The following is a 26,583-nucleotide window of genomic DNA, read 5'->3' as shown; positions in this document are numbered from 1 at the left end:
AAGTTAGTAAAACGTACGAGTCTACCCTAAAAAATTTCAACAAAGTGTATATTACAGGCTGCCAACAATGGTTTTGTATCTTTAGTGATATAGCAGACAAATAATCGAAAACATTTCTTGTTGCTAGGCAGCCTTTCATCTTACTATGGTGATCATGTGACCACTACCAGGGAGGAGGGGCTAAAGGTGGACAAACAAATATGCAAATGCATTCCAAGGTGATCTGTGCATTATCCTGGATGCACCTATATTGTAAATAACAAGTTCTGGAAAGAAAAAAAAAAAAGTTATATAACAGAACTAACACTCAACGATTTGTAAAATGAGCCAATAAAAGGAGAAATCAGTTTTAATAATTTCTCGTTCTACTTTATGATCTTCATTGTATGCTCGTGGTGGAGTCAATCAGCCGGATAAATGAAATAGATTGAACACGGGAGTAATCAGCTGGACATTTGGCCAACGGGGGCAAAAAACATGAAACTGACATTGTAGTAAATACACCGAAAGAACCGCAAACAGAGGGTGAACCGTTCAATGCAATCGGCGAGGGAGGGGGGGGGGGGGGTCAACGAATGTGCGCCACTCAGAGAAGGCCTCAGCTCTGCTCTTGTGGGAGACGAGTGGGCACCTCAGTGGGGGGAAGCAGGGTCCTCGGGGGTGGGGTTGACCTGGCATTGCCCAGCCCCCTTCCTATCGAGGCTTCCTTGCCACACCCCCCCATTGCCACTCCCCCGACCACAAATTAAAAAATACAAGTTGCTTCACAAGGAAGAGCTGCTTGATATATCAAAAACTATATGTATATATACATATATATATATATATATATATATATATATATATATATATGTATGTATATCTATATATATATATATATATATATATATATATATATATATCTATATATATCCATGTATATATCTATATATATTCATATATATATATATATATATATATATATATATATATATATATATATATATAAAAGATAGGAATCTATTAGATCTAAGGATTTTTAAAATAATGCTGTGATCATGGAGAATCATTTATTCTATGCACAGGAGGCTTCCTGTCTTAGAGACAAATTTACTAAACGGCAGGTTTGAAAAAGTGGAGCTGTTGCCTATAGAAACCAATCAGATTCTAGCTTTCACTTATCAAGTACATTCTAGAAAATGACAGCTAGAATCTGATTGGTTACTATGACAAATCTACCCCTGAATGTCAACAGGGCTCTTAAATTTACAAACATGGGTTCATTCACCTAAATGTAAGTTGATGGAATGTTAGAAGAAGAGCTGAATTAACCTAAACTTCATCTCTGGAGGATAATATTTTTCTCAACTGCAGATGCAGAGTTGGAGAAAACTTTCTCTCAAGTTCTAGAATAACCAGGATAAAATGGTCTATGGGGAAAGCTGAAGTAGAAAGTCTAGCTAAACATATCCCAAGAGCTTAGCCCTTATATTTTTGAACACCAATGGAAATTTACAAAAATATGCAAATATCAATATAAATAATTAAACGTTTGCTTTGCAAGCTCTGTAATCTATTATTTTTTTTTTTAGGCATATTTACTCTGCATAAGAATTTTTAAGAATTCTCATTCAATGCTGTCTGCTGTAAAAGTTCTACTGCTGGTGTAATGTTAAGCCCCATGATATTTTGGGAGGAGCCGCAAAGGTGGGCGTGGCCCTAGGCTGGCAATGCACTGCTTCGTTTGGCAGGTGTCCTCTCGTTAGGTACTACCTGCTTTGTGTATTTAGAAAAGCTACATAAAAATATTACTCCTGAGTGCATTTGTGTTTAAGATCACACATTTTTTTTTTTGGGGGGGGGGATAACCACCACAAGAAAAAGCAAAAGCACCCTCACAATTCTTATGTCGGCGCCAGCCCCAATTTCTTTCTTCTTGCTTGTGCCTCAGGAACTTCTTGCTCCTCCCTTTTGGCGGAGATAAGTGTTGTCACGTTGCACAATAAACTCATTTCTGATTGGTTGCTGCACATACGGGAATCCTTTTGCATGTACACACATGTGATAGGCAAGGGTTTGCCATGTTAACAGGTGATAAGGTGATAAGATCCCATAAGGTTTATTCTAAGGTGTCAACGGAGGCTTTGGAGATGAACAGGATCCTTGACTATCGAAACTGGTGGCACGACCTGGCAGCTACAAAAAAAATAAAAGTCAAATCAAATCAACTTTAATTGTATATCATGATTCATGGATAAAGATCTAAGACATGATATTCATAAGTTATTCAGCTGCACGAATTAAGAAAGCAAAGCCAGAATCAAGTCTATTTTAAAATTGCACATAGCTTTTAAACATGTTGGATGTATGAACTTTGTTCCAGCTGCGTGACAAGACCTTGAGATTGGATGTTCAGATACTCTGATTGCCATCACGTTGTGGTTGGCCCATGAGACATCACAGCTATTATTAGTCAATTAGCCAATATTGTAGCATGTATGAGCCAAACAATGACTGTGATCCCTGATAAGGAGCCTTTCGATCATCATCGTCCATCAGGGATGGAGGAAACTGGAGGACGATGACCACTGGTAGCACCTATTTGTATGCGGTCACCAGTCCATTATGTTTCCAGTAATGGAGGAGAGATGTCGCATTGATTACTAATTTAGGGTAGATAACCCAACAATATCAACGGCAGAGTCAATACTAAGTAAGTGATGAACACAGGACTTATTGGTCATTAAAACTATTGGTTTGCTTTGCAAACATTTCATTTGTCTTTAAATTATTCCTTCAAAGTGGAACCATCAACTACTTGTAGTTGAGACCTCCATATTGTATCCTGAACCAATACTTCTTGGAAGATATCTTATATTCACGAGGAATTAGTAACTAGTTCCTAGTGAATTCACAAATGAACATTGTTTCAGCAGACACGATGGATGTCCCCACTCACTGTGTCTAGACGACAGGTCAACTTTGATATCACATACTTGATGGCTCATATCACTCACAATATCAAACTGATCTTTTTAGCCAAGATGACAAAGTCTGTATTGGTGCATATATGCAGTTCAGACTAATTACCTCTACTAGGGCATGCCAGTGAGTGATTGGTTTTCTCGGATAAGCCAACATTTCGTTCCAGTGGTCTCTCCCGAGTCCCTCAGCATCTATACCAGTTCTGCATACTCCAATCACCTCATTGTGTCCCACCCTGTGGAGGAAAGTTCAGTTAGCTGTTGTATGAATGTTATTCTCCAGAAACGAATCTTCTGGAAATGGTGCACCATGTGATAAGATTGACCAGGCTACTGAAGATAAGAGTGGAATACTTTTCGGTTGAAAGTGGTGGAGAAGCTTACCTATCATAATCCATCACAGCTATGGAGAGGCTGACTTGGTCCATGTTCTCTGGAGGGATATCGAAGATGATGGCCTCGTTGTAGACTGGATTTAACGTGTTCTTTTTCGTGGTGGTCTTTCGTTTTTTCAACCTACGGCCTTCACACATGAGTGAAACTTTCACATAGGGATCTATGGTGGAAGAGGTCAAAATGGTCTGCTTAATAGAGAATCCAGAACAGCTAACTTAAAATAGAAGCTGTTTGCATGCTTCTAGTTCCAAATAGCATTGTCTCAAAATATATATATATATAAAAAGAATGTATACCTTAATTAGCAAACTGTGGGGAGAAGACATACAAATTGCAATATGTTTTTGTTTGATTTGCAGGGTTGGGATGTTTATCGGCAAACCAGGAATTTACAAGTTTGTATACAAAAGCATAAGGGTAAATACTTTGCTCAAAAAGAAAATAGTAACGGTAGTAGAAGGTTTAGGCCGTGGGCTAAGCCAGTGGATCCCAAACTTTCTCAGTTCGAGGCACCCCCTAAGCCAAGCTGATTACCAAGTAGTCAGCACAGGCAGCACAATGGCTCAGTGGTCAGCATTTCAATCTCACAGCACTGGGGTCATGAGTTTGATTACTGACCATGGCCTTATCGATGTGGAGTTTGTATGATCTCCTCGTATTTGCGTGGGTTTTCTCCGGTTTCCTCCCACACTTCAAAAACATATTAATAGGTTCATTGCCTACTATTAAATTGACCTTAGTCTCTCCCGGTGTGTGTATGTTAGGAAATTTAGACTGTAAGCTCCAATGGGACAGGGACTGATGTGAGTGAGTTCTCTGTACAGCGCTGCAGAATCAGTGGCGCTATATAATAGCTGCTGCTGCTGATGACAAAGTAATCTACCCACCTTGCTTACCACTGGCCCTGGCTGTGGCACCCCTGTGAAATTGCCCCAGCACCCAGTTTGGGAACCACTGAGCTAAGCCCTTTGCAAGCCTTCTGCTTGACCATAAAACCGCCTCTGGTATTTGTGCAACATATGTGAGAAGAAAGTATTTGATTAGCCTTATACAACAATGAATGCAATGCAAAGGTTAATTAGTTGGACATTAATACATTCTATACTCTTTGTGTTTGTTTTACTGAGCTAAAAATCTATACCAGAACTAGCTTATTTTATATTTCTCATAAATGGGGAGGTAAATCAGGTACAGCGCACAGAAGACTAATGCTAGTTTAGCATTTAGAATTTTCTTCCATAACAGAAATTCTCTCTAAATATTGGTGTATTCAGACATAGGGACAGCGGTGTAAGGTTGGAATGGGCATTTTATCCCTTATTATTTAACAACACTGACTGCAAGCTAAGAGACATGATTTTCTGCAGCATGTACTGCAGGTGGGGGAATCTTCTATCACATTGTACGTTTACAGAGAGCCGCAGTTCTAAGTTGGAGAAGCTGGAGTGGAAATTGTTTTGTAAGAATCCCATGTTCAGGGTAATTTAGCACATGGCATTGTCATTGCTGATAGAAAGTCTCCACGTTCTTTAATCCTCAATCTCCGTAATTACATATCTCATTGATTACGTAAATTGCTCTTACTTTCATGGACCTTTTCAGAATGATTCAAGTCATTTTTCTCTCAGCCGTGCAGATGGTAATTGGATGCAGAGACATTATGTAATCAGAGGCCTATTGTCAACTTTGTCTTCAGCTGAACTGCCAACGTTAAGTTTTCGTCCTCCAATTATCTTCTGTCCCTGTGCAGGTTCAGTCCCTGACACTTGGCGTTACTTACAGGCAGTTTGGCTCCCTTAGAGAACTGGCTGTCTTTGTACGCTCACCGCTGTGATATGTTGACTATTGGAAAATTTCTATTTTCCTGTTCCATAGCAGAAACCAAATTATATAGACATCATGGCACTGATTTGTTCCAGAACTTTTCTACTGTTCACCTGTCTCTTGGCTATATGCACCTATGGCCTACACCATACGTCCCAACATTTTAATATCTGGCATTGGAACAGGGGGCGTGGTCATGTCACGATGGGGGCGTGGTTACATCATGATGGGGGCATAGCCCTTTCCCACAGAGAGCTGCCTAGTGCTGTGGACCACTAGGCTTCCCATTAGAGACCTCCGTCCCCTTCTAACACAGCAGCACGCACCAGCAGCAGGTACGCGGTAACGCCGCTCTGCTATTCAGAGCTGCTATGAATGGAATATATCTCCCAACATGTCCGCAGGTGGGAAAGCGGGACAGAGCCCTAAAATCGGGACAGTTGGGAGGAAAGCCTACGCACAGTGGAGGCAGCCATTTTGTGGTCTACATTATTATCCATAAGAATGAACAGAATCACTGAAACACTGGGTGCCTCAAGATGGCTGCCTCAAGGAGTCACAAGGTGTCTCAAGATGGCTGCCTCAAGGATTCACAAGGTGCCTCAAGATGGCTGCCTCCACTGAGGGCAGAGTCTCCGTAGCCCTATTAGTTGTCAGTGATGGGATAAACTGTATTCTCATAATTACACTTAGTCCACAAAATGGCCGCCTACACCGTGTGTCGTGCCTCAGCAGTGTTATGCAGTCTATCGATTCACAAGGAAAAGCAAAATGTCCGCCTCCACTGCGTGTAATGATTTAGTGATGTCATTGGTTCCCAGTGAATTGATCAACTGAACGGTTCTCATAAAAAGATTCATTCTACCACATGGCAGACTACACTGCGGCAGGTTAGAGGTGAGCACTGACCCACGGACCAGAAGGCCAAGTCTTTTAAAGTGGGATCTCTTCTCAAACCTAATATGTATTAGTGAAAAACATTTTACTAGCATGGCGGCACAGTGGTTGGCATTGCCGCCTCACAGAGGTAGGTCATGGATTGGATTCTGACCAGGGCACTATTTGTGTGTAGTCTGTATATTGTCCCTGCCTTTGTGTGGGATTCCTCTCAATGCTTTGGTTTCAACCAGCTCTCCAAAAACATTCTGATATGTAAACTAACTTCTGAGTAAATGTGAGTAATATGATTTACGCTATATAAATAAACAATAATAATAGTTATGATTTACTTATTGATCAAGTTTACATAAGTTCTCAATCTCCTATTCATTATATTTTGTTAACAATATAAATTAATCAACCATAAAGAAATTAAAAGGAAATATATTATTGATGAGAAAAACATTAATGAATTAAAGTCGACTAATATTATTTGGCTCCATCATGAAAAAGCTAAAGAGCCCCTTTTCTATGCGAAGAAAAAAGAACACAGAGAAATCTGTAGGTTTCAAAATGGCCGCTGTCACGTTCCTTTCTGATTTTCATTAGTGTTTGAAAACTGATGATGTCCAGAAAGCAACCAGTAAACATATTATACTGTAATTCGCCTTTTATATAGCTCACATACCAGAGGAACCCGTGATATCCATCGCCTTCAGGTTTCGACACTTGATGACGGTTAGAGTCATTCTGCCAGCCGTAGGTAAATAGCACAGCGAATACATAATCTCTCCGAGGTCGACGCTTTCCTGGAGAATAAAAAGACTAGTGAGCACCACAGCACATGCACTTAGTTGTCAGTTTTAAAAAACATTATATGGAAAAGTAAAGAAAATATAGAATCATGAGCAAATAACTAGGACACTTGGGGGCGGGTTCAGGATACAGTGGCCGATTTTCCATTTTACCTTAGCAGTCTTGCGGCTCCTAGTTAATAATAAATTAAAAACTAGAGAAACTCGGCGGTATCTCCGTCTTAAATTATACTGAAATGTAATGACTATATTACTTTATTAACAGAATTCAATAACTTTTTTATACACTATATTACAAGTAGAAATTTTAACAATGGACTATAATGAATAAATAACTATATTAATCACTATGTTAAATGAACTAAAGAAATAAGTTTTTCCATCAAAGTTACACTGCTGAGCATGGTCGCTGCAAGACGAGCTGATATATGTGGCTGCAAATAACTGTCACAGTTTCCAGACCACCCAGTAGGTCACATGTTCCATGTCACCCAGCAGGGCTGCAAATAACTGTCACAGTTTCCAGAACACCCAGCAAGTCACATGTTCCATGTCACCCAGCAGGGCTACAAATAACTGCCAGTTTCCAGACCATCCAGCAGATCACATGTTCCAGGTCACCCAGCAGGTGCACAGGGAGAGTTCACTAACGGTCACAGTTTCCAGAGCAACCAGCAGGTGCACAGAGTATATTGGCAACTGTCACATTTTCCAGCTGACAATGGTAACGCATTCTTGTAAATGGCGAGTGGAAGTTTTGCAAAATAACTCTGAAATGATGCAACCGATTACAACACCAATATTTTTGTTCAAATCTACATGTTCAGACAATGGCTTCATAGAAATAAGTCACTCATAATAGGTAAGTTAAATACTTATGCTATTAATATTCAATATATATATATATATATATATATATATATATATATATATATATATATAGTGCTCAATGGGTGCTGGGGCTCCTTCTGGCACCCATTGGGCTGTGGGTACAGTAGTTACCTTCCAAAGAGCAGGGAAGTGCATCTTATGAATGTAATTTCACAATATGCAGTAAGAGTCCACCTAGTGGTCGTTAGTGGTACAACAAGTACAATTGAATAGCACAATGTCACAATGGAACATATATCTCTTTAAAGCTTGCTACATCTGTACTAGAAATAAAGGTGGGACTATTGCAGCTCACAAAGCACGTTATGGGAGAGTGGCACTAGTGGTCATACAAAATAGTGAATGTGGCTTAATTGGGAGGTGTAGCTAGTATAATAACAAGCATCGTAGTAAATGTTCAATAAGAATCACAGACAGTCAAACAAAAAGTCTCCTTGTCTTACTCTGGCGATTCACTGTGGCTGGGACCTCTCAGTCCAAGAACTAGATGGATTTAGCCCTGGACCAATTATACATTATTAATATTATTATCATTTATTTATATGGCGCCACAAGGTTTCCGCAGTGCCATACAAAATACAAACAATAGACCATAAACAGTACAGAACATAAAATGAGTAATACCATGACTTCAGAGGCTCCAGGCAAAGCAATTATAGTGAAGTTGGAGCAGAAGAGTATGTAGAGAGAAAGGAGGGAAGAGGGCCCTGCACATAAGAGCTTACATCCTAAAGGGAGGGCAAACCGACGGCTGGCACAAAGGGAGTCAGAAGAAGGGAACAAATGCAGGAGGAGCGAGGTGATGAGAGCGAGCGTGGAGAGAGGAGCGAGGAGATGAGAGCGAGCATGGAGAGAGGAGCGAGGAGATGAGAGCGAACATGGAGAGAGGAGCGAGGTGATGAGAGCGAGCGTGGAGAGAGGAGCGAGGAGATGAGAGCGAGCATGGAGAGAGGAGCGAGGAGATGAGAGCGAGCATGGAGAGAAGAGCGAGGTGATGAGAGCGAGCATGGAGAGAGGAGCGAGGTGATGAGAGCGAGCATGGAGAGAGGAGCAAGGAGATGAGAGCGAGCATGGAGAGAGGAGTGAGGTGATGAGAGCGAGCATGAGAGAGGAGCGAGAGGATGAGAGCGAGCATGGAGAGAGGAGCGAGGTGATGAGAGCAAGCATGGAGAGAAGAGCGAGGTGATGAGAGCGAGCGTGGAGAGAGGAGCGAGGAGATGAGAGCGAGCATGGAGAGAGGAGCGAGGAGATGAGAGCGAGCATGGAGAGAGGAGCGAGGTGATGAGAGTGAGCATGGAGAGAGGAGCGAGGTCATGAGAGCGAGCATGGAGAGAGGAGCAAGGAGATGAGAGCGAGCATGGAGAGAGGAGCGAGGAGATGAGAGCGAGCATGGAGAGAAGAGCGAGGTGATGAGAGCGAGCATGGAGAGAAGAGCGAGGTGATGAGAGCGAGCATGAAGAGAGGAGCAAGGAGATGAGAGCGAGCATGGAGAGAGGAGTGAGGTGATGAGAGTGAGCATGGAGAGAGGAGCGAGGTGATGAGAGAAAGCATGGAGAGAGGAGCGAGGTGATGAGAGCGAGCATGGAGAGAGGAGTGAGATGAGAGCGAGCATGAGAGAGGAGCGAGGAGATGAGAGCGAGCAAGGCGAGAGGAGTGAGGTGATGAGAGCAAGCATGGAGAGAGGAACGAGGTGATGAGAGCAAGCAGGGAGAGAGGAACGAGGTGATGAGAGCAAGCAGGGAGAGAGGAACGAGGTGATGAGAGCAAGCAGGGAGAGAGGAGTGAGGTGATGAGAGCGAGCATGGAGAGAAGAGCGAGGTGATGAGAGCGAGCATGAAGTGAGGAGCAAGGAGATGAGAGCGAGCATGAAGAGAGGAGCGAGGTGATGAGAGCGAGCATGGAGAGAGGAGCAAGGAGATGAGAGCAAGCATGAAGAGAGGAGCAAGGAGATGAGACCGAGCATGAAGAGCGGAGCGAGGAGGTGAGAGTGAGCATGGAGAGAGGAGAGAGGTGATGAGAGCGAGCATGAGAGAGGAGCGAGGTGATGAGAGCGAGCATGGAGAGAGGAGCAAGGAGATGAGAGCCAGCATGGAGAGAGGAGCAAGGAGATGAGAGCGAGCATGAAAATAGGAGCGAGGAGGTGAGAACGAGCATGAAGAGAGGAGCAAGGAGATGAGAGCGAGCATGAAGAGAGGAGCGAGGAGGTGAGAGCGAGCATGGAGAGAGGAGAGAGGTGATGAGAGCGAGCATGAGAGAGGAACGAGGTGATGAGAGCGAGCATGGAGAGAGGAGCGAGGAGATGAGAGTGAGCATGGAGAGAGGAGCGAGGAGATGAGAGCGAGCATGGAGAGAGGAGCGAGGAGATGAGAGCAAGCATGGAGAGAGGAGCAAGGAGATGAGAGCGAGCATGGAGAGAGGAGCGAGGAGATAAGAGCGAGCATGGAGAGAGGAGCGAGGAGATGAGAGCGAGCATGGAGAGAGGAGCGAGGAGATGAGAGCAAGCATGAGAGAGGAGCGAGGTGATGAGAGCGAGCATGGAGAGAGGAGAGAGGTGATGAGAGCGAGCATGAAAATAGGAGAGAGGTGAGAACGAGCATGGAGAGAGGAGCGAGGTGATGACAGCGAGCATGGAGAGAGGAGCGAGGAGATGAGAGCAAGCATGAGAGAGGAGCGAGGTGATGAGAGCGAGCATGGAGAGAGGAGCGAGGTGATGAGAGCGAGCATGAAAATAGGAGCGAGGAGGTGAGAACGAGCATGGAGAGAGGAGCGAGGTGATGAGAGCGAGCATGGAGAGAGGAGCGAGGAGGTGAGAGCGAGCATGGAGAGAGGAGCGAGGAGGTGAGAGCGAGCATGGAGAGAGGAGAGAAGTGATGAGAGCGAGCATGAGAGAGGAGCAAGGTGATGAGAGCGAGCATGAGAGAGGAGCGAGGTGATGAGAGCGAGCATAGAGAGAGGAGCGAGGTGATGAGAGCGAGCATGAAGAGAGGAGCAAGGAGATGAGAGCGAGCATGAAGAGAGGAGTGAGGAGGTGAGAGCGAGCATGGAGAGAGGAGAGAGGTGATGAGAGCAAGCATGGGAGAGGAGCGAGGTGATGAGAGCAAGCATGGGAGAGGAGCGAGGTGATGAGAGCGAGCATGGAGAGAGGAGCGAGGAGATTAGAGCAAGCATGGAGAGAGGAGCAAGGTGATGAGAGCGAGCATGAAAATAGGAGCGAGGAGGTGAGAGCTAGCAGGGAGAGAGGAGTGAGGTGATGAGAGCAAGCATGGAGAGAGGAGCAAGGAGCAAGCACTTATTTTTAATATTGTATATATTCTGAGATAGGAAATCGTTATTTCTGAGACCAGGGTAGAAACTGTTTTTTCCTGTTTTCACCTTACTAAAAGATATGCCTTATTTCTGATGCATATATCTGATACAATAGGCCTTTGTGGATGGACGACTTGTGTGTTTTGGGATGTATTTAGCATGGTAGTGTCATTGTATAGGATTTGTAAGGTTGCTAGTGGAAACCTCCAATTAGGCACATGTGCAAGGGAGTCTGGTAGTAGGAAGTGCTAACAAAGTTTTGTGATGAAGTGTCATGCCTGCTCTGGCCAAAGGTCCAGCAGGGGGTCGTTAATGTGTGGCCTCTTGTCCAGAGTGAATTTCATAGATAAGCGCAATTTTTTTTAAGCTTTGCAATGCATGTAAATCCATGTTTGTGTAAATAGAGTATATCCTTATGCTAAAAATAGCTGTGTCTGAAATGTATAAAAGGAACTAGCTTGTATGTGAAAAGTGTTCTTCTGATTTCAACTTGACCTGATCACTGGTACCACTAACCAGTGTGAGCAAATAAACATCTTGCTTCAAAGACCTGCTTGGAAACATCTTCAATATTGCTGTATTCCTGTGACCTGCAGATTAGACCCTAAACTAATCCGTTCTCCGGCTGTCTGAGGTCTGGACCCAATCTTTTCAAGTACCACCGCTCTGCCTACTACCCAGCAGTCCTGGTCAGTGTGATAGGCCAGGGGGGATCCATTCACAGCAACCCTGATCCACAGTAAGAGGTCAGGAGTACCAGCCCAGGTACACCAGCAACGAGATACGCTAGCAGCATCATTTACCCAGAAGAAACATGGTACTGGATGCCGGTAAGGAGTCCAGTGGTGGCAGCTCGTGTAAGCGGCAAGAGGGCGCTTTTTGGATAACGAAAGGGAACGGTGGCAAAGTAAGCCCAGTCGATTCCCAGCAACAACAGACAGGGTGGCATAGGCGGTCCATCCTGTCACAGCATCTCATTAATCTTTTTTGCCTCCCCATAAACCTATGCGCAATTCTAGTTTACTAATGCGTCTCGCGAGAATAGAGAGTTGGCGAGCACCTTGATGTGGGTGGACCAACGAGGCGTTGGTACGTTCATCATGCTTCGTAATTGAGGTCTACTAGGTTTACTTTACATTCAGTTAGTTCCACAAAATAGACACACAACTGATGTAGGATAAAGACACAAAGGTATTTTAGTGTAAAAAGCAGGAAGTGTTTTGCTGGAATCTCCCACAGGCAATAAAAGTGAAATTAATGTGTATGCTAATCAGCATGACTGTTCTGTGGCCTCCAACTGTCCAATCACCTGACAGCTCCAATCAATCCAACTATTATTCAAGAACCAGCTGTTCAACGCCTCATGCAGTGCAGGTAATCTGACTGATTAAAATCCTGATTTATAGCAGCTCAAGTTCTATAATATGCTAAAGAAGGCAAAAAGGCTCTACCGTGACACCAGCACACCTCAGGTGATGCACACACAAACACATTTTTCTTTTTACTTTGTTTCTATTGGCAGGATGGTAAAGTAAATTGGCAGCATAGAGTTCCACACTCTTCCTTGTGACCCTAACCCTAGATAGACAGATCGCAACTCCCTAGCCACCGGCCACTTTCTGGCATCGGTCACAACTAAGCCATGTAACAGACAGGTTTAAATACTTTACACTCCTCCCACAGCCATAACTTGATGGACAGATGACACTCCCACCTTGCCTTTAAAAGAGAGTTTGTTGCAGGTGCTCTGTTTGATTGCAGAAACACCCTGTCAGCCTGCTGCTTGCTGTGGAATACATGTTTTTTAAACCACAAAACATGTAAGTTCAATCAGACGCCTTTCTATTATTTTGTCACACATATGTCCTCCACCTGTATCTCTTTAACTTGGGTGGATCACTGTACAAATGTGTAACTCTGTTTGCAGCCTTTCACTGTAGATTTCCAGCTAAATACCTGTCTCCTCTTTCAGAAGCCTGTGGCCACTATCATTATATATATATATATATATATATATATATATATATATAGCAGCTAATACAGGTATAGTAGCTAATACAGGTGTGTGCGAGTCCAGCCAAAGTACTTTTCATATCAAATATTTCATGAGATAGGAACAAAATGAATGCGGGAAAGAAGGAGGTAGGACAAGTGGGACTAAGATAGGGAGAACCGGGAAGGGGGGATGGATACAATTCCAGGGTCAGTTACATTACTATTTATTAAATTGCGGGAATTTCTCTCAGATTTACAGTCTAAAAGTTCCAGAATTGATTGCAAATTTTTAAACAGGCTTGACAAATTTTAAGCAGCGCTGGTTCCACGATTTCAATCATCTCCAGTCATAATAACGTAATGGCCATTATGGGAGACTCCCAGGTGAGGGTGAGTTCCCTCAGACTCTCGGAAAAGTAGGCAAGTCTCCCAGAAGAGTGTCTACCCACCTGCAAGTTGCACTGGGACGTGCCACGACGGTGCCCACTGCGTCATCAAGACCCACCCATTTCAGTGATAACCAAGTGGGAAGGGATGTGATGTCACAACTACTGTCATCAAATGTCATCGTCAAGCCATGCAACCTCTTCTTTCCATACCTCCTCCCATATGCATCAAACGGAAGTAAGGTATAAAAAATAAGCAAGTATGTTTAATGTCTATTGTAGGTTTAGTGTTCAGTTAAAGCTATTTTGTCAGAACCACAGACATTTGAGAAATGCGGTTCTTTCAAGCATATTACACTTCCTATTGTGATCAACTGTTTTCTGCAGATCTTTTCAATAGTTTTCTGCTGCGGGAAACAAAGCACAGAACACTTTGACAGCTTCTTGATTGAAGAATGTGGAATAACATAGTTTTGTCTCACATAAATGTCACATAGAAGAAAAATGCAATTGGGATTACTTTTCTGTATTCAGTAAAAAATATTCAGTAAAACTATGGGCATATGTCATTCAGTCCAAATACCCCCAATTATTTTAACTTACTAAGATGTATAAGAGAACTTGATGGCATGACTATAAAGCAAAATATTAGGTCATAGGCACTGGATCAGTGAACCCACTGGTAGAATTTTAAATAAAAGAAATCTACAAATCTTTAGCAGAATATTTGCTTCATTCCACAATAGAGGACGGGATTCCACATGTTTCTCGGACGAAATTTAGTGCAAAATTCTCCCCCTTCGTTTTTAACGCACCTGGACTTGTCCATTATTGGTTGGAGAGACCAGAGACACAGAAAAAGAGTGAAAAGGAGAGGTGTAAAGCAAAGTTTCGCACTAGTTGTATGCTGCACTGTTCTCCGTGTGGATAGGCTGGTCCTTCATCTGGAAATGCCACTGTTCCTCCCCAAGAACCTATATCACAACCTGCACAGAGAACACTGGGCAAGATGAAGATAAGTTGGTGACAATTCCGAGATAAGTAAAATTCTGAGGGAGGAAATTTTGCTTGTCCTGTATAGGCCAAAGCTTGAGGTCATGTACAAACTGGCATTTATAGGTTGTTACATCAGTATCCCAGTCCAAAGGTGAGCAGGATCCAGGCATGCAATCCTCATTCTTTTACCACATGTGGTCGCTTGAATGCCTTTCCCTTCTGATCCTCTTTGTCCCTGGTAGACTTTCAAGAGTTCATAACAGTTCTGATGATACTAATACGCTACTAATATTAAGAATGGAATTTGGCACATGTTACCGGAGGTCATATTTTGTTTGGGATTCTTCTGTGTGTTGTGTAGGATATTACACAATCCCCTACTGTCTTTAAAATCATAGCTCACCATTTCTTCAGTGTGCCAGCTTCTGTTACTTTCCCATAACCTTTTGCTCTATCAAGTTTCAGCATCATGTCTGCCATCATCCGATGTGAAGGCAAAGCCCATTCTCAATATAAATGCCTAGAGATTACCATCTTCTTGTCATTTGAATTTATTTTAAACTATGCATCATATGCAAATTATTGCTGCTCTACATTCCACTAAATATGTCTGATCATTTTAGTTGGACCTCAAGAAATGGAAAACTGCAGCTAGGAATGTAACAGGTAACTAAGCATTTAATTAAGAATTTAAAACTGTACTGATATTTAAACATTGTCGTTAACCGGCATAACCACATTTGGAATCCAAAAGTATTTATTTCCAAAATAAAAGCTAAAGTAGAAAATTAATTATATTTCTGTGAAGGCTATAGCTTTGGTGAAAATACGGAACCACAGCACATACTTCATTCAATGCACACAAGGTGGAGATCAGCATCTTCTAAAAGAAACAGGAATTGATGTCAGCCTTTGGGGTTAACGACTGGGAAGAAAAAGGCAAACTAACCGATCCATTATAATCATCACCACCCCTACTTTCTACATCTGTAGTTTTATGATTTCCAAATGTAAATAAACTCTGACCCATCTCACTCTGGCTCACACGCAACATAATCATCATCATCACCAACCACTCCCCCAGTTTATAAATCTGTAGTTTTATGTTATCCGAATGTAAATTCTATCTTATTCTTCTCGCTCTGCCTCATCCTCAACATGATTATTATAGTAATCTACAGAAACTTTGCATTAGCTCTTCATCATCGGTGTTTATTTATATGGTGACATAATTAGATGATACATACATGAGAACAGCAAGCATAACAAGAGGGCATAGGTACAGATAAGCAGAATAATAATTGCATGGATGTAATTAACAGAAAAAATCACATGTTGCACAAAAACAATTCAGCATACAACAAGATAGGGACAATAAGAGATAAATGAGTACAGATAAGCAGAATAATAAATGCATGGGTGCAATTAACAGAACAATTTGCATGGCATACAAAAACAATTCAATCTAAAAATTAGGTATGTCTACATTTTTAGTTGCCAATGAAGGCAATTGATTTGTAATCATTGACAAGTGTAGTTTGTCTATACTAGCAACATGCTGCTGTTGTTGGTGCTTCTGAGTTTGTGTCAACAGAAACAATAAATGAGTGCAGAATACCTTTGTGATTGTCAGGTGCTGCTGCTGATACTGGTGGTTTTAGGTTGATATTAAGTATTTTTAGTACCACCCCTAAGTAAATCAACTTGTCCCATGAAATTTGGGTGGCTTATTTCAGCATGACTCTTTTCCTCCCTATTTATCTCTTTTAGGCTTGATGGATTTCTGCTACGAGTGCCCAAAGTACTAGAAAAGCAATTGCATCCCTTTAAGTTTGATTGAGTTTGATTGCTTAAGTTTTAGTTAATGACTTCTCCTAAAAACCATATTTTGGATCTGGGCAGCATAAGAAGCAGCTTTACCAGGGCCTGGGAATCTTCTCAGAGGTCCTGGCTAGTAGCCAGTGGGCAAAAAAATAATTACCAGCAGTAATATTAATTTTGGTGCACCACATCAAGACTAGTTGTATGAAGTTCAGCTGCTGCACAGCTGTGGTGCTGCTGTTGTACCTTTGCTGTCCTCAGCTGTCAATACTATGTTGCTGTATGCTGTGCCCACAGTCTGAGTGATGATATCCAGCAAGTGGGACTGACCACATAAATATTTTTATAGATTTGTGAATGTTTGTGAAATGCAACAGTAAAGAACAACACTGACAGTGATCGACAGATGTGTTAGCCACTGGCCAGGGAGCAAAACAATGAATACCCAGTACAAGTAATATTAATTAAGGTACACCAAATCAAGATGCATTATGGGAGTTTAAGTTGCCTTATTGATTGCTCTTCTGATACTTTGCTAGTTCTATCCCTATTCCAATGCCAAAAACAGTGTTTTTTAACTGAGTTGAATTAACTGACGGGGGTAAATGTGTCAAGCTGAGAGTTTTCCGGCGGGTTTGAAAAGTGGAGATGTTGCCTATAGAAATCCATCAGATTCTAGCTGTCATTTTGTAAAACGTACTAAATAAATGATAGCTGGAATCTGATTGGTTTTTCAAACCCGCCGGAAAACTCTCAGCCTGGATACATTTACCCCCAGCTATATAAAGACTACAAATTCCACAAAATATGAAATTACAAACACACAATGGCGAAACAAGCTGCGGCTTCGCTCAACTCTGGTCTAATTATCAAATCAAGACATTTTGACATTGTCTATCAGCGTCATTCTAAAAGACCTTCAAAATAATCATTAACCCTTTCAGTGCTAAGGATGAGTAAAGGAGGAAGGGGGAGGGCTTAATGATATCACAAATTGATGATCGATCGGGCAATTAAGATCCACCTCTCCACCCACTACAGAAACATAATGAAGAGTCAGGGGAGGTGGGGAGAGGTTAATAAGGGAGCCATATATCCCTCATCTTGGCATCTAGCAACCTCATTTGAAAGAGGGGAGTCCTTCTTAATAGTTATTATCTGGTGATCATATGTGATCACCAGGCGATAACATCCTACGCTACAGGGGCCCAGGGATGGGATGGGAGAGCACAGATCTCCCCCATCCTGACTTTAAAAAAATCAGGCGTACTCTCATTTGAATTAAGGGGGCCCCCTCTTTCAAATGGTATGACCCATTTGTATTTATTGTTTAGTTTAGTCTACTGTCTTGCAAGTTCAACCAAAACCAACACTTTTTTGGCCATATAAAAGCAAATTATATAAAAAAAACAAAACAAAACCAAAGTATAATTTGTGTGAGCACTGCATAAACAAATTACTGATATTGATGTTGGCACGGGATCAGCCCAAAAAGTGCAATAGGTACTAATGAGCAATAGGCTCAGCGGAAAAGAGATCTAGGTCCCACCTCGAGGAGGGTTGGGAAATAGTCAGAAAAAATATAGCATCCAGTACAAGTTTTACCCCGAATAAAGCAAATGGCTACAAAGTGTATTATCGGTGGTTCTACTACACCCCTAGTTAACTTGATACCACTTCACTCCGTTGGGGAGGATTTGGCCAAAGGAGCAGATACTACCATATTTGTTGGTCCTGTCCCCAAATTTCAGCTTCGTTGGGATAATGTTTGAGATCTTCTGGTCTCACTCCTGCCTTGCTCTGTCATTAAAGACCCCTGGACTATACTCCTTTGCTACCCGCTACAAGATACAGATAAGCATTCTATAAAACTAGCCTCTCGCATTGTGGCCACAGCCAAATGTCTCAGTGCCAAGTCCTGAAAACAGCATCATCCGAGGTCATGAGTACCCCTCCTCTCTATGTACCTTCATATACGTATTTTTGGACATCATTCCCCTCCTCTCCCTTCCTCCCACATCGTATCCCTTTACCAGGTTTAAATCCCATGTCTTCTCGATGTGTTAATTGTAACTTAGTTTTTCTGCTGCAGCAATTGTGTATCTGTAAATAACAATATAAATCTCACATTTAAAGACATTATTTTAAATGACGATGTTAATTAAATAAGACACTAATTTAATTTATTCAAAGTAAACTGTATTAACAAAATAACCCGATACTCTTATTACATTTTTAATTGTTTGTAATTGTAATTTAGACTGTAATTGATAAAATCTCTAATCTCCTAATTACTAGCGTTACAGAATATGACTGGAGGTTCACAGTTAAACTCTGTAACACATATATCTCAGTTCATCATGTGATAATCACACTTATTCTAAGTTTTGCTGTTTTGCATATTTTTTAATTTTGCCGCCGGGATAGCCTGGGGGAGTTAATAATTTAGGAAGGAGATAGCTTAGAGCCAGTGACGCAGTAATCACCAAGTCATAAACCTGTCATTCACTTTATCTAAGTAATGCTGATTATTAACATTCCAAAATGTATAAAATCTATAAATGGACCTCATACACTAAGGTGGAAGAGTTTACTCTATCATGGTAATACATTTTGGTAGAACATTTTTACAGTATATCATTCACTTGTGTCAATCCCTTATGATAGCATTACTGCCTTATAATAAATAACTATTTCTAATGATAGCAGATCTTAGTTCAGATTCTAACTAATGATTCGTATCTCAGTTAATAAACAAGGTATCAGTAATGTTCTGAAAAACAGTGCATTTATTAGTAATAGACGTTAAAAGTCAGGTAAACTGATAAAACATTTTCATACCGTCGAAATATCCGGCAAAAGGGGTGGGTTTAATAGAAAAAAGGGTGGAGTTTTTAGCCAAAACATGCCCATTTGTGGTTTGGGTAGAATGGGGGCAGGGCTTATTTTGTCCCGCTTGCGGGAATCCAAATGTTGGGAGGTATGCATTTTGACAATCTGCTGTTCAGTGCAATCTTTGCACAATGTAGTTTTCTTAATATATTCAGGAGTCTATTTAAATGCGAATCTCCTCTAGATTTAGAGATTTTGACCCATTGGCGCTTCACTGTTTATATGCCACTCTCCGACCTCTGCTCAGAGCGAAATTGCAATATATCGCACCCCTGTAAGTGTGTCACACTACTGACCAACTACCGCGTTTCGCCGACCCTGGTCTTGATAAATAGACCCCTTCAGTTTTTAACACTATTATTTACAGAGCGCTCGGCTGGAGATAACAGAACCTATAAACAAGCTGTCTTTTCCCTTTAAAATTATTCCGGTCTTCACATTGGAAATCTGTTGACTGTTTCTGAGCGATTTAGTTTATGAAAATGAACTTTCAGAACAATGCCGGAGAACGCGATGAAAATTAACGATCCTGACATTTCTGAATTTCCCCCCCTCGGGGGACAATAACACATAATTAGAATTATTCGAGGCTTGCAGATATTACTGAGCGGCACCTTATCTGAATAAAGGCTAATTGCTTACATTCCGAGAAGTGCTTTACCTGTCTAGCTACCTGTACGGAACACCCGCTGCAATTTATCTACTCTTGGATGTTATTACATTTATGGGTGCAGTTCATATTCATGCATTACAATATCAATATCACAGTGGCCTCTTTTGTAAAGTGAGCGCTTTCCTAAAGGGGCTCTCCCACATCAAGGAATTCTACTTTCTAGACAAGGATTTCTCCATTTGTTAAACAAATAACAATAATATCATAATGTATTAGGAATGAATAAAAAGTATTCAAAACAAACTAGAATGAGTATATTTTTAAAAATGTAAAGACATACAGGATGTCACAGAAAACATATATATACATAAGGGAGTACATGATCCTAGGGAGACGACTAGACCACCAACATTTTGGGGTATCTAAAACACAAGGGGCCTGACTCATTAAGGAACTTAAATTAAGAAGTTTCTTATTTAAGTCTCCTGGACAAAACCATGTTACAATGCAAGGGGTGAAAATTAGTATTTTGTTTTGCACATAAGTAAAAAACTGACTGTCTTTTCATGTAGCACACAAATATCTACTTTAAATTTCAGTGTACAAATAAGCTATCAAGTATTGGTGGGGATTGTTTGAGAAGTGGGGCACCCAGCGCCCTTCCACCAGCACTGAATACATGGGATGAATGTACACAATGTACGGGATATTTGGCAAACACAATGGGAGAGTATTTGGCAAACAATTACAGTTATAAAGGGGTATATGATTTTAGACCGCACCTGCAAACAGTCACAAATTTTATGGGACGGTCTAGACAGTGGAAATGGGTGTGGCCACCCATTTGAAATGGGTGTAGTTTAAATATTGTGTTTTCTTATCACAACAACCTTGGGATAAGAAAAATACAATGTTTAAATTATTTATGCAATACTGTATTTTTGTATTTTTCGTATCCCAACAACCTTTGTGGAGTAACTAACTTTATTATTAAGCCTCCCAACCTTTGGACTTTTGAATACTGTGCGCACACTGCCAACTTAACTTATCCACCTGTCTGACGTCAACACTGAGTTGTTTATAGCATCGTTGCATCGGTAAGTGAATGAATCTTGCAAAGAGCTAACACCTGCAGAACAGGTAACACAAGATGGAGTTTGGAATGGGAGGAGCCGGGCCAGACAGTCCCAAGATTGCATATTAGTGTCTGGTACCCAGTGCAACCAAACTAAACAACATTACTAGACCGTGTGGTCGGGGATCGAGGTATCTTGTAAGGTAAAGTTCACTGGTACCAGGCTGTATTAGGCAATAGAAATGTTTGGGCCTAATATAATCAATGGAAGCCACTTGTTTGAATGAGTAGGGTTAACCTTTAATGAATGAATAGAATGCAGAGAGAACAAAATATTTGTTTTTGACAATGTGATAGCTCCACCCACTTTGCGCCACGTACTGCGTCTTTGAGACCCACCGCCGATTTTTCTACTATCTTGAGACCGGTTTTTCCAGAAGTAAGATAGGAAAAATAGACAAGTAAGCTTGAACCACGAGTGTGGGATAGCCCTACTAGACCTATTTCTGACAGCTGCAGACACTTACAGAAAACTAATTCACTGATCCTCCTATATCACTTAAATTCAATTTAATTCTTCATGAGTTGAAATAGGGTCTCTGGACAGGTTTGAAATTTCAGCTTTAGGGCAAATAAAAATGTTCTCTTTCCATAAACTATACCTAAATATAGAGCTACTATTTTAGTTTTAAAAAAAAATAATCCCTTTGCAAATTGGTTTCTATACTGAAGGAAACTTCACAAAGGCCGTTCCTGGTCTAATAAACTAGGAATCAGTAAGTTACAGAATAAAGTACAGTATTACAATGTCTTTATTTTAATATATTTAATAGGGAACTGTGTACAATACAAATATCATCAGTTTCAGTCACAAATAAATAGACTGTATTCTTAGAGTCCCAGGACAATGGCACACTGACACTTGTTGTCCCAGCTAATTAACAGTTCAGCCTTGATTAGAACGTGATGTTAGTAAGTGCAGATATATTTATTACAGAATCACTTCAACAAAGTACAATGTAGGAAGTAAAGATGCTTCAGCCTAATCTGCACTCGATAAACAACAGAATATGGGCGGTTTCTATAGCTTACAGCAGCTTTTTCTCAGTTACCTGTACATCACTTTTCATGAATACTCCACAGACGATACAGGACCCATAATATATATGTAGATAAAATGAGAGAAAGTGTTATTATTGAATATCACACATGTTAGAGTAAGACGGATAATACTCACATCACTGAAAAAATGTTAAGTTACCATCAGTTGCTCGTAGAATTGGGTGTAGTAGCTATTAACGGTACTGACTACTCCGACACAGAACAGAACTACATGAGGATTCCGAATGAAGACTACACCGACCTGTGAATAAACCTACTTACGGAATGCAGAAGACTTCACATCACGACTCCCTGTCTTGTCGGTTTGAGAAAATGACGTCATCAGGAAACGCGACTTGGCTTAAATTGGCGATGGACGGACCCAGTTAGGAGTTAGGGTTAAATCTAATCCTAACCCTAACCCTAACTTTAACCCCTAAAATAGTACTTACTCTACATAAATGATAGGCGGGTCCGTCCATTTAGGAGTAAAGGTTAGGGTTAGGGTTAGTATTAGAGTTAACCCTAACTCCTAACCCTAATATCCTTAACACCCCTAACCCCTAAAAGAGTACTTACTTGACATAAATGACAGGTGGGTCCGTCCATCGCCGATTTAAGCCAAGTCATGTTTCCTGACGACGTCATTTTCGGCAAGACTCGGACTCGTGATGTGAAGTCTACTGCATTCCGGTAAGTAGGTTTTTTCACAGGTCGGTGTAGTCTTCATTCGGAATCCTCATGTCGTTCTGTTCTGTGTCGGGTAGTCAGTACCGTGAAACCGACTACCACCGGTAGAATTGTGACTGTTATATACGTTGAAAATGTTTTTCGATCAATTTTCACCCATAATTTTTTGTCATGGTCCTTACTAATGCTAATTAGCATTATTTTATTATTAATAATAATAATACTAATAAGGTTTTATTTATGTATTAACTGACATCTTAACCAAGCAGAAAATTGGACCTACTTTATGGCACAAACTCCCTGTAATCTTCAATGTTACCCGACAGCGCAGTGGTGAGAAGGAAACTTCATTCAACACCGGCAGAGTGAACTATAGGATGTGGGTTTGTGGTCTATGCGGCACCGGATTGGTGGCAGTTTCTGTCCAATGAGGTGCCACACTCGTTACACACCCCCAGCCCTTTTTTCTGAAGTTCTGTCCCAGCTGTACTGACAGCACTTTAATATCATACCGTAGACAATCCCTCTAAGATCCAGAGATAATCAAACTCCCGCTACCATTACCATTGTTTTGGCAAGGCTAAGTTGACCAAAATGACGCAAAGTGGAGCGGGTTCTGGAGGGATGGCCTGCTGTCCCAGGGCGTCCGGGAGAACCACTCAAAATTCGTGAGTCTCCCAGACAGTCTGGGAAAGTAGGCAAATATGTATACACCCGGTCAGTAAACTAGAAACTAAGGACAGCATGGAAGCATTTCATCAAAATATGGCTGCCTCCGCTGCCCGCAGATTTACCGTGCACTTTAAATTCATCCCAGTCGGTTCTTAGAAAACCAAACACGTTTATTGAGCACGTAAAAAACTTCCTGTGACAGCTGCCAACTGTGCGCCTGGCGGAACATTCATAATTTCCTAATCAGCTTGAAAATAGAGAAGTCTGGGCACATTTTATCAGCAAACATTGAGAAAAAGATTCTTCACAGAAGCATATGGCCGCCTTCTAATTCAATCTGAGCATATTTGTATGTAAATCACATGATTTCCTCCTGGAATATCCCCCCCCCCCCCTTGCTCTGGTGGCTCGATTCTCAACCACATGCTGTGCCCAAATAAATCTAAATTTCTTATCCTATTTCAGCTTATTTCCAGTGACTTTATTGCCCAATGGAGTTTATGCTGCTAAAGTTTATTGCTTGGGAACAAGCCCTTAAAAAAAGAAAAATTTAAAGGTAGAACTGAGCTATAAGCTCCAGGTTCTCTGGCAAATTAACTCCTGACAATTTCCCTAATCGCAACCAGCCACCCAGTGCATAATTTTTTCCCCGACTTCACTGTCAAGTCAATGTTGCCCCCACAGTGGACCAGGGAGCAGGCTGGACTGGGGGGCATCTGCCCCCCAGGGCCGGTCCCAAAGGGGGCTACTTGGGCCACCTGCAATTTTTTTCCTTTAAAAGTCGAGTCTTGCCCCCGGGCTAAAATTTGTCAGCCCTCCCCTACAGTGGACTTGTCATTCCCAGGCAGCCGTAATGGAGATATCCAGCTTTGTGTATCTCCTGCCCCTTAAGTGACAGCTCACCCCCCCCCCCCCCAAGATACTTGGAGCCACCCTTCTGATGTGACCAAATTTGATGTTGGGGAGAGTCAATTTCAGGGTCTGGATGGCACGAGTAACAGGTAACAGAAAGACCCCTGACTTCATTCTTCAATCAGTCTTTACACGCTCAAACTAACGTTTCTTCAAACAATACCGCACTGTACATGTCTATCATTGTCAAGAAGATACTCTGACAACTGTAGTACAGAGATGAGCGAAATTGCAGTGAAATTTCATGTGATTTGAGTTTCATGCAAGTGTCAAGACTGATCTTCCTCTCTCGCTGGTCTATAGAAGCCAAACCATTGTGTAAACCATACACTGCCTTACCATATTTCAAATACTCACCCTCACCTACAACGTTCTCTATATCATCAAATCTTCATACATCTCACATCTAATCAGGCCCTCTTAGATACATCTCTTATCTGCGCCTCGCCTCTTATAACCGCCTCTCACTCCCCCCTACAAGACTTCTCCTGTGCTGCTCCCCACTTAAGGATTTTCCTACCACGCCCAATCAGACTCTCCACCAGCCTACAAGTCTTTAAACAGTTTCTGAAGACCCATCTTATTATTAGCGCTTAACTTACACTCAGTGACGGACTGAGGAATGAAGGGCCCACAGGGGGAATCCAATGGCAGAGGCCCATCAGAGGTGTGTGGCCAGCCACTATAGAGGCGTAACCAAACTGCTAGAGGGGTTGTGGACAGCCCACGAAGGACAACTAGCACCATAGTGTAGTATATAAAGAATGCAGTGTGTATATAAAGAGTACACAGTCTTGACACTCCCCTTAGATTGGGCAGAACAGTCACCAAAAATCGGGATTCTCCCACTAGAATCAGAACATTTGACAGACTGTCCTGCTCTCTCCTACCTGTTCTTGTCACTTTCGCCACCTGTGGCTGCTGGATTCTTTAGCTGCGGGTTGTCTGGATCCTGGAATGTTGGGAGCCCTATTTTGAAAAACAAAATGGGTACATTTAGAAAATTCCAACCAGCCCCAGTGTTAAATCAATAGGACCCACGATTAATACTTAGGCCTTCCTCCAGCCCCAACATTAAAATAACAGCATTCCCATTTAATAAATAGATCTATATCCCTCCAACCAACCCCAACATTAAAGTAATAGTATTCCCATTTAATAAATAAACCTATTTCATTCCCTCCAAACAGCCCCAGCAATTAATTAATAGTCTTTGCATATAATAAATATACCTATTTCCAGCAACAGTCACTGCCATTAAATAATTCATATTCACATTTAGTAATAGACCTCATGCTCCTCAAACTCAGCCCCACATTCAATTAATAGCCTTCAAACCACCACATCTTAAATTAATAGTCCCCACTATAAAATCAAATTGCCCCACCATCACCCCACAAAATAGCACCCATTAATTTGCCACCAGCTACCTCACACACAGACACACACTACATTGTCACAGGCCTCCTATGCCATCACACACACATACTACATTACCAGAAGCCCCCTGTGCCATCACACACACATACTACATTTCCATTAGCCCCCTGTGCCATCACACACACCATATTGCCACAAGCCCCCTGTGCCATCACACACACATACTACATTACCAGAAGCCCCCTGTGCCATCACACACACATACCACATTACCAGAAGCCCCCTGCGCCATCACACACACCATATTGCCACAAGCCCCCTGTGCCATCACACACACATACTACATTACCAGAAGCCCCCTGTGCCATCACACACACATACCACATTACCAGAAGCCCCCTGTGCCATCACACACACACATTACTGTTATGGAAGACCCGAAATCTCACCTCTATTATTATTTAGAACTGGCAACTCTGCACACAACAGAGGCTCATGTTGATAAAGCGCTGATATATCACGCAGCTCTGTACATGAATGGGTCCATAACACAAAGAAACTACATACAATGACATGAAAGAGAAAGTAAATATGACCTTGGCCAAATAAGCTGACAATCTAAGAGTTGCGGGGAACTCTTGATACATAAGGTAGCGGAATAATAGTTCTAGCAGGCGGTGGGGAAAGTAAGTGTGGCTACTGATAGGTAGAAGCATTATCAGACGCCAGGAACAAGGCAGCCATTGCACACTGGCGTTTCTGTATTTAAGATTTAAGAGGAAATAAATAAATACATTTTGTCATAGTTGCCAACAGTCCCTAATTTCCAAAGACAGTCCCAGTCTTTTAAAGATTTGTCTCTGGAAATCCAAAATAGGTTGAACTTGATGGACTGGTGTCTTTTTTCAACCTCATCAACTATGCACCAACTATGAAATATTCCTGGTTTTCAGCATTGACCGTCTGCAGAGTACAC

At 41.7% G+C, this 26,583-nt stretch overlaps 1 protein-coding gene across 1 annotated transcript in view; it reads right to left on the bottom strand.

The window, feature by feature from the left end:
• Positions 1-1,564: 1,564 nt before the first annotated feature.
• The window catches only part of SYT10 (synaptotagmin 10), a 59,633-nt gene continuing 34,614 nt past the window's right edge, over positions 1,565-26,583 (bottom strand). Inside the window, exons 4-7 of the mRNA XM_075210494.1 lie at positions 6,751-6,871; positions 3,348-3,519; positions 3,070-3,199; positions 1,565-2,175 (exon numbers count right to left, since the gene is read on the bottom strand). Coding sequence (XP_075066595.1) covers positions 2,104-2,175; positions 3,070-3,199; positions 3,348-3,519; positions 6,751-6,871 — 495 coding nt within the window. The 3' untranslated portion in view covers positions 1,565-2,103. The remainder of the gene's footprint in view (positions 2,176-3,069; positions 3,200-3,347; positions 3,520-6,750; positions 6,872-26,583) is intronic.

The sequence above is a fragment of the Mixophyes fleayi genome, chromosome 4 (genome assembly GCF_038048845.1).
Source record: "Mixophyes fleayi isolate aMixFle1 chromosome 4, aMixFle1.hap1, whole genome shotgun sequence".
Taxonomy (NCBI): domain Eukaryota; kingdom Metazoa; phylum Chordata; class Amphibia; order Anura; family Limnodynastidae; genus Mixophyes; species Mixophyes fleayi.
The sequence above is the reverse complement of the archived record's forward strand: the minus strand, read 5'-3'. Positions and strand labels throughout refer to the sequence as shown.